This window comes from Rana temporaria, chromosome 2, assembly GCF_905171775.1.
Source record: "Rana temporaria chromosome 2, aRanTem1.1, whole genome shotgun sequence".
NCBI lineage: Eukaryota > Metazoa > Chordata > Amphibia > Anura > Ranidae > Rana > Rana temporaria.
The window spans coordinates 182143798-182156217 of NC_053490.1; the positions used below are offsets into that span (position 1 = coordinate 182143798).

At 41.9% G+C, this 12420-nt stretch overlaps 1 protein-coding gene across 1 annotated transcript in view; it reads right to left on the minus strand.

The window, feature by feature from the left end:
• Nucleotides 1–12420, minus strand: part of ABCC4 (ATP binding cassette subfamily C member 4) — a 344218-nt gene that overhangs the window by 85015 nt on the left and 246783 nt on the right. The window contains exons 21-22 of the mRNA XM_040336098.1: nt 7750–7900; nt 177–296 (exon numbers count right to left, since the gene is read on the minus strand). Coding sequence (XP_040192032.1) covers nt 177–296; nt 7750–7900 — 271 coding nt within the window. The remainder of the gene's footprint in view (nt 1–176; nt 297–7749; nt 7901–12420) is intronic.

Genomic DNA, 12420 nt, shown 5'->3' on the forward strand with positions numbered 1-12420 from the left:
ACTAATGTGACTGCTGTGATGATTGGGAGCCTGTCCTACTGGCTTCTAATCAGAAGACAGGATGTGAAGAGGACACAGCTGGAAAAGAAAACCCTTCCTTACTTTATACACTCTTCAGATCTAATTTAATTAGTACATTTATACAATACTGTAAAAATAATAGTCTTTGTACACACCAGAATGAAGGTCTTGCTGTGAATCAAATAAATGCTGAAATCGCTCCTCTGCTTTAAATGCCCTAATGGTCCAAAGTCCTTGGAGAGAAGAGGACAGATGGGAGAACACTGGACTTCGAGCTAGAAAAGTTGAATGTCACCTGTTAGTTTTATATCTCTTGTACAAAACATGACCCAAATACAAAGCAAAGGAAATTAGAAAGGAATCCACCACAGATTTGCCTAGTCTGTTTCATAATCCAAATATACACATCAGCTAGTATTTTTCTTACCTATAACCTTGGTTCACACTGACAGCGGGAAGGAAATGATTCCTGCATGTCAGTCCCGACTTCAGGGGTGATTTCAGAGACATCTGTGCCGGTTGCTGCACAGATGTCAATGGAATACACACTCCAAAAGTTGTACAGAAACTACTTTTGGGAATCAGTGCGGTGCCATAAATGAGGCGTTGCATTGATTCGGACAGTGCCATTGCTGGCAATTGCAACTGATTTGACATGTCAAATGGCATCGATGTGAACCAGGGCTTAGAGTAAGTCTAAGGAGGCTGCCAGTGCTGAACTTGAAAATTTTAGCTGACTGGTTGTCTCTGCCATCAATACTCTGAAATAATGTACTGAAATAAACATGCAGCTCAAGAAAATTTAAGTGAAATACCAACTTTGAATCTAGGTTAACGTAATAGAATATCATAAATGAATAGGATCAGGTCATCATAAAAACAAGGAAACTTGTATTTTCTGGAATGGTCAGCAAAGGCTGCCTCTTTACTCTGGATTTCCTTATATTGATTTTTATATTGATTCATATACAATGGGTTAAACCTACCTTTAAGTTATTGAACACTGGAAAAAGCTCTGATTGGATCCATACCCATCTCCCCCCCACCCCCATTATACCCCCTATGGGAACTCAAGGAATTAAAGATGCAGGGAGATCTCTGGGGAGAGTCTGTAGAGTGGTCATATAACTGAAGATGTTTGGTGAGAAGGGCAGGCAAGTGCTGAGTTACATACAGACCGCATTTGGAGGTGAAACAAGAAGATAAGAGGGGTACTTGTTACCAGAGGCAATAGCTCTTTCCAGTACTATGTGGGCAAAAGAAGTTGACCTGTGCCAAGGCCAGTTCTTTTTAAGGAGGTGAGAGCATAAGAACTGCTTAGCTTGTAAAACAGGAAACTCTACAGGAGATCATCCAGGGAGCTGGTCACTGCAGTAATTACAAAACAATTGTTTTTGGGAGCATGATGGAAATTCCATTGTTGAGTAGATAAGGGTCCATGTGCAGATAAAAAAGAAGAGAGGACAGCAATAGAGATTTGTCATGTACCTCTCTGAAAGACAAAGTGAAATAAGAGACCGGGACACGTTTGCAATTGTCAATCCCCCTTTCCTAAGGGGTGGGGGCAAATCTTTACTGCAAATAAGGTTTTTGAGGTCAGCTGGGATTAGCAGTGGATGCTCTGCCACAATGCAAAGGACCTGCTGTACATGAATTCCTGAGGAGGTGAACAGATCTCATCTGTATGGTAGAGGAGGCCCATTCAATAGGGAAGTGGAGGATAGTGGGGTAGGAACCTCCTTCTCCAATTAGCTGCCTCTATGTATTCCTCAAGGGAGTTTCCAAAGAGAAGCTCACATTCAAAGGGCAATGTGCAAAAGGCACCTTTCATAAGGGTGTTCTGCCAATTAAGCTTTAAGCCATAAGATTCTGAGAATACACATAGAAAATAAGGGCATTCTGGAATTGTGACAGATCACATTCTCCATAGTGTTTACCAAGAAGAGCAGTGTTCCTTCTTTAGAGCAGGTCATATCGGTAGTAACAAAATGAGAAAAGGGGGGGCTTTACTGCTCTAAATAGATTACTTTGATCCAAGAATGCACATTAGGCGCCATCACTACAATTGTGCACAACATAACCTAGACCTAAACCCTTTCTTTGAAAATAAGTGAATAAGGAGCTAGTCATAGATGATTCATTTTTTTTTTTCATTCAAGCAGCGGGTTGAACGGAAAAAAAAAAATGTGCCGATTCCCCCCATTCACAAATTTCATGTGAATGGGGGAATATCACTTATCTATAATGCCATACAGCAATAACCTCATAAGCAGATCTTTTAATCAATATGTTGGCATATCTGTCTCTTATCTTCGGAATTGGGGAGATATACAGCCATGGCCGAAAGATTTGAAAATTACACAAATATTAATTTTCACAAAGTCTGCTGCTTCAGTGTTTTTAGATCTTTTCGTCAACTGTTACTATGGAATACAAGCATTTCAGAATTGTCAAAGGCTTTTATTGACAATCACATTAAGTGTATGCAAAGCAGGGCTGTGGAGTCGGAGTCGAGGAGTCGGAGGAAATTTTGGGTACCTGGAGTCGGAGTCAGCAAACAATGCACCGACTCCGACTCCTACTAAATTTAGATTGGAATTAAAAAAAAAAAAAAGCAAGTTTAAATGTCCCAATTCACAAAAAGTTATAATTAATGACTTCTCTACTGTAAGAATAAAGACCAATGCATGCAGTTCCTCACGTAACCGCAAAACGAACACGTTAAGTGACCGTGAAGAAGCATGCTTTTCATGTGCTTCACTATATGGCACGCAACGCACAATTAGGAGCTGCAATACTTATACTTTCCATAGTGTTGTGTTCTGCTTTTACAGGGAACGCATGTTAGAGAACCAGTAAGTGTCCAAATAAAAAAATTCCAACAGAAGTTTTATAAAGCACTAAAAGAAGTTGAAAAGTATGATCGCTCATCAAAACTTACTGTTGAAGAAGCCATCCTTGTTTATCCAGAGATCAATAGTGATGTGGCCAGAATAGTTACTGCAATGCCACCCACCCAAGTCAGTGTCGAAAGATTATTTTCAGCCCTAAAAATAATAAAGTCTGACTTAAGAGCCTCTATGAAAGAGGATCTGGCAGAAGCAATTCTCTTCCTTAGAACTCTACATTGAATTGATTTGCATTTGCTAAGCCTATAACTACATTTCAAGATTAATATAAACCATTTCTAGGTTTTACAGATTTTGTTTTTGGTTCATTATAGATAAGCTTTGTTTTTGTTCTAAAACAACCAAATAATGTGGTTTGTATTTTTTAACTGGTAAAGATCCTGTTCCTGATGTTTATGCCTGCTGCTACTATCCAGCCACTTGATTGTTTTCACTGTGTTTGCCTTTTGCTTAAACTGTGCAATACAGTAGACTGTTGGCTTCCCAGCCAGTAGTCCTGTGGTAGGTTGCGTTTCTTTCCCTCAAGGAATGTATAAAATACATTTGCATATTAATACAGAGGAGTCGGAGTCGGGGAGTCGGAGGAGTCGGAGTCGGAACATTTATCTACCGACTCCACAGCCCTGATGCAAAGCGTCAATATTTGTATTGTTGACCCTTCTTTTTCAATTTTAATTTGCCCTGGCATGCTGTCAGTCAACTTTTTGGGCCACATCCTGACTGATAACAGCCCAATCATGCATAACTCACTCTTGGAGTTTGCCAGAATTTGTGTGTGTGTGTGGGGGGGGGGGGACCCACAAGCTCTCAATGGGATTAAGGTCTGGGCAATTTCCTGGTAATGGACCCAAAATGTTGAGGTTTTGTTTCCCAAGCCACTTAGTTATCACTGTTTCCTTATGACAAGGTGCTCCATCATGCTGGAAAAGGCATTGTTCATCACCAAACGGTTCTTGGACGGTTGGGAGACGTTGCTCTCTGAGGATGTTCTTAGGCAAAATTGTGAGTGATCCTACTCCCTTTTCTGAGAAGCAACCCCACACATGGATGCTTTACTGTTTGCATGACACAGGACTGACGGTAGCACTCACTTTTCCTTCTCTGGATAGTTTTTCCTAGGGCCCCAAAAAATCAGAAAGGGGATTCATTAGCGAAAATTACTTTAACCCGGTCCAATCCCTGTACCTTTTGCAGAGTATCAGTCTATCCCTAATATCCCTAGAGAGTTGTGGCTTCTTTGTTGCCCTTCTTGGCACCAGACTCCATCCTCCAAAAATCTTCTCCTTAATGTGCATGTAGATGCATTCTCACCTGCCTGCTCTCATTTCTGAGCAAGCTCTGCACTGGTGGTGCCCTGATCCCACAGCTGGATCAACTGCAGTAGATGGTCCTGGCACTTGCTGGACTTTCTTGGCTGCCCTGAAGCCTTCTTCACAAATGCAGTGGACATGTTTATGGGATTAAGTTAGTTTTCATGGCAAAGAAGGACTTTACAATTAATTGCAATTCATCTGATCACTCTTCATAACATTCTGGAGTATATCTAAATTTACATCATAAAAACTGAGGCAGCAGACTTTGAGAAAATGTATATTTGTGTCATTCGCAAAAACTTTTGGCCACAGCTGTACTAAAACTAGAGCACTCAGAATCTGGTGCAGCTGTGCATGGTAGTCAATCAGCTTCTAACTTCAGCTTGTTCAATTATGCTTTGACAATAAATCCTGAAAGCTGATTGGTTTCTTTGCAGAGCTGCACACTACTGTTTTAGTAAATAAACCCCTATATTCTTGCCAACCAAAACAATTTTCTATTTTTACACAGTCAGATGCTAAAAAAATCCATTAAAAACAATTATAGAAACAAATAACTTCCATTTACACACCAAAAATCAATGATGTTTAACAATATGTTACCAGCATGCTGCAAGGTTTATTCAGTTGTTTATACAGATACCATCCATTAAAATTCATACTAAAATATAGCATGGCATACTTGTAAGTCTAAACATGCACGGTTATCGATTTAAGTTGTAAGTAGCATTAGGACACAGGGGTAAACAAATTCAGAAAAGAAATAGCCTGGAGTTGGGGTTGATTCACTTAGTACAAAACATTACCTTTTAAAGCTCACCTCTGGGTCAAAAAAAAAAACCCTACCTCCCCACGCTCCCACCAACCTCTATCTGAATGCAAAAAAAAAAACACTTTCATAATACCCTCTCTACTTACCCAAACTATTCTACAAATGTATCATTTCTACAATTATCTGGTTGGGAACTGTTTGGGGCACCTTTAAACAACCACCACCTCTTTAAAAGGTCTATCCATTTGAGAGTGGGCTACACAGAGCCATTCCTTGCAAAGAAACAGGTGGCCTGAATTTGGGACATTCTCCGAACTCAGACCAGTTTGACTCATCCTTACAAAGAAAAGACAATGAAGGATGTGCCTTAAAAACCAGAGCTGAAAAGCTGCATGCTACATTTTGCTTAAAGCAGAGTGCCACCCTAAAGTGGAACTCCCACTGATCAGAACCCTCCCCCTCTCCGGTGTCACATTTGACACCTTTCAGGGGGGAGGGGGGTGCAGACACCTGTCTAAAGACAGGTATTTGCACCCACTTCCCGCCACACAGTCTCGGGCAGACTGGGGGCATGACGCCACCTCCCGTCCCCGTTGTGTTCTGGGAACATTCGGCTTCCAGTACACAGTGGCAGCCAATCGGCAGGAGTAGCGTGACTCGCGCTGTAGGGAACCGGGCAGTGAAGCCGGAGCGCTTCACTTCCTGGTTCCCTCACCGAGGATGGCGGGGGGGGGGGGCAGCAGAGTGAAGAGCGATCGATCCTCTGCTGCGGACGGCGCTGGACTCCAGGACAGGTAAGTGTCCTAATATTAAAAGTCAGCAGCTGCGGTATTTGTAGCTGCTGGCTTTTAATATTTTTTTTCAGCGGGCATCCGCTTTAAAGGATGTCTAAACCCAAAAACAAAAATATAATATACTACAGCCTTACCAGTTTATTGATGAAATAAAATATTAGGACAGGTTGTATTTGTCTTAGTTCATTTGATTTTAAAAAAAAGTATTTTACATGCATATAATTTGTAGAACTATTTTTTGGAAAGTTCAGCTCATATACAGTAAAAATGTAGTTACATATGGGCATGCTATTTATTGTTTATATAGAGAACACATTTTATAGTGGTGTAAATTTATGAGAGCAACAAGGACTAACAGTTTCTGTACATTTCCTTCAAGCATCATGACTGCGATGCTCACTTATTAATGGAATATAAAGTGACAGCAACCGGCTGTGCGTGTCAGCAGGTAAGACAGTTCTACAATGGAGGCATTATGAAGCTCTTTCATACTACAGTAGCTCCTTTTCTCTCTTCCTTTCACATTCTTTATTTTGCTTTTATTCAATGGTCACTTTCTCTATAAAAATAAATGTCACCTAACATGAACCAGACAACAGAAGGCATGTCAATCATTCCACTTTTGAAAAAATACAAACATTAGTTATTTATTTATTGTGAGAGCAGCTATGAAAGGCACTCTGATTAGCGTCTTCACACAACAGCTAAAAAAAAAATAGAATTGAAAAACCTATACAAGAACACATACAAACACACACACACACACACACACACATTAGACCACAGACAAATTGAAACCACCTTTTTAGGTACCCTTAAAGCAACTGTAAAGGCTAAAATATATTTTTTTCTAAAACAATGAACATGTTTTAACTTACCTGCTCCCTGTCGACACTCTTGGCTCCTCCTCTTGTGTGTGCCACCACAGCAAGCTGTATGCTATGGTGGCACACCTGTGGGCTCGCTCCCAAGCCAGGCTCTGTGCATCAATAGACACATACAGCGCGACTTGGCCCCCTGCTCCCCCCTCACAGGATTTGATTGAAAGCATCAGGAGCTAATAAATCCCACAGCTGCCTTTGTGTGCTGTGAAGGCAGGGAGAGAGGAGAGAGTCACTACAGATGGGAACAGTGCAGGACTAAGTAGAGGACTCAGTTAAGTATTTGGGATGGGAGGGATGCATACAAATACTGGGACATTTTTTACCTTAACCGCTTCCCACCCAGCCAACGTCATATGACATTGTCGATTATGAGCATTGATATCTGAATGATGCCTGCAGTTACAGGCATCATTTCTAGAATATGCCTGTATTCTAGAACCTAGAATATGAAATAGATTTTCAGTTGTTTCATACTTTTTTGTTATGTAGAATTCCACATGTGTTAATTCATAGTTTTGATGCCTTCAGTGTGAATCTACAATTTTCATAGTCATGAAAATAAAGAAAACTCTTTGATTGAGAAAGTGTGTCCAAACTTTTGGTCTGTACTATATATATATATATATATATATATATATATATATATATATATATATATATATATATATAGTATTTATTGGCGTATAACACTCACTGTTTTACCCTGAAAATGGAGGGTAAACTGTGCCTGCATGTTATACACAGGGGGCTGTGGGAAGTTTTTTTCCTGAAACTTCCATCTTCAAGTTAGGGTGCGTGGTATACGCAGATAAATATGGTATATATATATATATATACGTATATATGTGTATATATATATATATATATATATATATATATATATACACACACATACATACACACATACACACATACACACACACACATACACACACACACACATACACACAGTTTCTTTCAGGGGTTTAGCGCAAATATTCCATCCTGCCAAAAAAAAAATTCTTGCCTTTACAATCACTTAAAATTACTCACATTTCACAAATTTTTAAAACTTACTTGTTGATTCCAGTCGTTTAATATCACGTGACGTTTCGAGAAAATACCTCCTCAAGAAATAAAATGCAATAACAAGAGGAAGCAAGGGAATTAATATCCAAGGAATGACAGCGATGGCAACAGCAATTACACCTAAAATTTGAAGAAACACCTAAAAGAAAATAAATAAAAAATGAAAGATATCAGCAAGCTTTAGGAAAAAATTCATGTCAGTGGAGTAAACATGCAGTATGTGCTATTCTAAAAGCTGGTTTACACACACTCTAAGGCTGCCCACAGAGCAGTGGTGGCTGGTGCGCCAATTTTTTTTTGGGGGGGGTGGGGGGCGCAAACAAACTAAAAATGACTGAAAAAAACCCCATCAATTGCAGCCTCACTGTGCCCCATCAAATGCAGCCACTTGTGCCCCATCAAATGCAGCCACTTGTGCCCCATCAAATGCAGCCACTGTGACCCCTGCCCGCCGTATGCCAGGCACTTAACCCATCTTAGTGAAGGATCAGGCAGCAGGTAGAGGCGGCGAGCTGTGGGATGGCTCCTGTGTCCTCCATGCTGCCCCTCCTCTGCTGTTCTGTTTTGCTAGGCGTCTAATCGGAGTGCCTCTGCTCTTAGCCAATCGGGTAACAGGTATCAGACCCGCGCTACCCGATTGGTGGAGAGGCGGTTCAGTGTTAGAAAAGCAAATATTAATTTGCTTTTCTAACACATCTGGGTGGACTGCAAGCGCAATGCTCTGCGCCACGAGTCCACCTAATTTGAAGCCTATTAGAGCCTATGACCGAACGCCTGAATATGGGGTTGCAGCAGCAGTCATGAATAGATTTATGCAATGCATGAATCTATCCATTAGTCATAGAGGGGGTGGCTGGAAAGAGGGGGCGGCGCTCGTGTGCCCTTAATGAATGGGCCGCCCCTGCCATAGAGGATTCCATTTTTTTTCTGTTAAACTGATGGGTTGAACAAAAAAACTGACTTGATTCCCCCATCCACACATTCGAGGTGGATGAATCCTCCGTGCTGTGTCTTTGTATTCTGACAGTGGGGAGACGTCACAGCTCTCAGAATACACAGATCAGCAATGCAGGCTATAGCCTGCAGCACTGATCGAGTGGGAAAAAATCACACACAGGTGGTTGTACATAAGTCGATCAATACGTCTGTACAACCAAGGTGCCCATATATGGATTTAAATTAAATAACCCCTGCTGAACCGGCCAAATTTCAATACATGTATGGTCAGCTTAAGAAAATATTTTAAACATAAAATTAGGGTTGTCCCGATACCGATACTAGTATCGGGACCGATACTGAGCATCGGTATCGGGACCGATACTGAGCATTTGTACTTGTACTCGCGCAAATGCTCCCGATGCTTCTGCCGATACTTTTTTTTTTTTTTTTAGGTGACGAGCGGGCTGAGGGGGCGGAGAGCAGGGGTCTGAGAAGGGGCTGAGAGTGTGCTAAGAGTGAGCGGAGAGCAGGAGCCCCAGCAAGATCCCCACCGCGGAGTGCAGCTCCATCATCCGATCCTCCTCCATCCTCCCCACAGACACCTGTCATCCCCGGACTGTACAGTACATCCCCGGACATACCGCCAGTACAGACCAAGGAGGGGGCGGGGGCCACACAGACTGGAGAACTCCCGAATGTCAGAGGAGCGGGGCGTGTCTGAAAGAGGGAAATCCTGGCCAGCCAATTGGATGGACGAGAGGTATGCACTCACCAATTAGAAGTGTGGACTGGGCAAGGCATGTCCAGAACTACATTTCCCGTCATTCTCCTAGACATATGATGTCACGGCCCATAGGTGACCCTCCATGGACGCCTCAGATGGCAGCCAGGGAGAGGACACACACCGGCTCAGCAAGTTCCTCCTGTCCGCCTGGGTCGAGCTAGGTACTGGCACTGTGTGTAGCATGGGGAAGGGGGCGTGGCAGGTCTGGGCAGAGCTCTACACAAGTTTAGGGATTGCTGAGACTTTTAGTGCTGCACGATGGTAATGACAGACAGTGTGCAGGAGTTCTGTAGAGCTGGGAAAGTCGTAATAGAAGACCTCTGTAATCTATATACATGGGGGGAGGGACTGTGACTTAATGACCTCTAACCTCGCACTGACCGTAAAGTGACCCTATCGTTAAAGGAGAATCGCAGCCGAAGCAGTTTTTATTTCATATTAGAGTATCTTTTTAACCATTTCAGCCCTGGACCATTTGGCTGCCCAGTGACGGGCCATTTTTGGTGATTCGGCACTGCGCCGATTTAACTGACAATTGCGCGGTCGTGCAACGTGGCTCCCAAACAAAAGTGCTGCTTATCAGTGCCATCTAACAGTGCCAGCCACCTATCAGTGCCCATAACTGCCGCCTATCAGTGCCAGCCACCTGTCCGTGCCATCAGTGCCCATAACTGCCACCTGTCAGTGCTCATAGGTGCCACCTATCAGTGCCCGTCAGTCAGTGCCATCTATCAGTCCACATCAGTCGGTGCCACCTATCAGTGCCCATCAGTCGAACTGACACTTGGCATTAAAAAAAGTATCGGTAATCGGTATCGGCGAGTACATGAAAAATTATATCGGTACTTGTACTCGGTCCTAAAAAAGTGGTATCGGGACAACCCTACATAAAATGCATTTTCCTACAGTGCATTTTTTATATACATTATATTTATAACTAATAAATAGATGGATGTACACATGCGAATCTCGGGCATATAATTAATGCCACAAGGATACAATTTGGTTGTCTAAATACGATCAATGCACTGGTGTATGCATACAATGATCAGCAATGACATTATGGCCAAAAAAGTGAGACATCAGTTCTTAGCGGCAAAGAAGAAACAACAGCAGCTAGCACTAAAAAGGCCAACATGCCAAAACCTTCCCCGTAAACAACAAACTATGACATAAAAAATATAAATGAAAACACATGAGAAAAATTAAAACTAATGAACACTGTCCCCTTAAATAACATACAATTGTGTATGAATTTTACGTGATACTCAGTTCATCACAATATCATATTATCCGTGACAAGTCTGTAAACAAAAATAAAAGTGATTTAAAAATTGTTTTAGTGCGTCTCCTTTAAATGATATCCAGATGATTTGGATCCTCATACACCTTTCCACAGTGATGACCATTACCAATAGACTGCACTTACCCAAAAAATATGGCTGCTTAGACTATAGGCAGCATTTATGAATTTTGATCTCTCCCAAAAGAAATAGGTTACAACTTGTCCTCAGGAACGGTCCCTTTAAGTAAAGTAATCCTCTGCTAATGGCATCAGTAAAGCTGTCACCTCCCAGGGCCAGATGGTATATAGTGCAGCTGTGTGGATAAAGTGCTCACCACACAAGTAGTAATGTATTAAAAACAGGGCTTTAACAAGCATAGATTTTCAAAATGATATGCATCAGAACTCACAAAGATGTCCACCGCCATACAGACCAGGCGTGATGTCAGCACCTTAAGTGGCGGAGCTAACAGTGCTGATGTCACGCCACCACATGGTTTGTATGCAGCGGCTATATATGTGAGTTCTGTGCATGTCATTTTAAAAATTACAGTTTTTAATAAATTACTACACTATATGATTACGTCTGGCTCCTGTGGTGAGCATTTCTGCCACACAGCTTCATTATATACTGTACCTGCTGGCCCTGGGAAGTGACAGCCTTACTGATGCCATTACCAGAGGGTTACTCTCCTTAAAGAGACTGTTCCAGAGTACAATAAGTTTTGTATGTCATAGTTTCTGCTCACATGCCCATTGTAAGCGCTTTTGGCTGTGGACATGGGTCAGCTTGGGTACCCTGACCTGTTTCACACATTTGAACTACAGTAGCTCTTCTACTCTATTGGACTACATGGGCCAGCCTGTGATCCCAATGTGCATCAATGAGCCTTGGCTGCCCATGACCCTGTCATTAGTTCTTCCTTGGACCAGGTTTGGTAGGTCTTGACCACCACAGACTGGGAACCTCCCAAAAGGGCTGCAGTTTTGGAGTTGTTCTGACCCAGCCATCTAGCCCTACAATTCTGTCCTGCAAAGTTGCTCAAAACCTTACGTTTGTCCATTGTGTTTTTTGCTTTCAACACATCAACTTTAGGGACAACATGTTTACTTGCTGCCCAATATATCCTAAATATACCACTCACTTTCAGATGCCATGGTAATGTGATAATCAATCTTATTCACTTTAACTTATCTCAGTATATCAGGTCCTACAAGTTTTCACCACTTGTGGGCTGACATTCATTTTGGATAGAGTTATAGGGTTATAGCCCCTGTTAGTTTTTTCTTTCCATCTCCTGTCCCATTAGGGAGAATTCCTTTCACTTCCTGTTCCATGGTCAAAACAAAGTAACTCTAAAGTAAGGGAATCCCTGATTGTCACCGGAGTCACCAAAACAATACTTTGGAAGATTCCCCCTCTATTACTTTTCTGGAGAAAAATCCACTTTTGAAGATAACCAAAAACAGGACAAAATAGAAAGGGGGGCTTCTCTCTAACAGGGGCACAGACAGCAAAGATAAATAAAAAATAGGTGTTCTAACCCCTCTCCACGCTTAAACTAAAAAAAAATGTTGTCGTTCATTATACTATAAAGCACATTTTACTGGCGCTTAGCCTTCACTGTATTCCAGTGTATATATCTTTGAC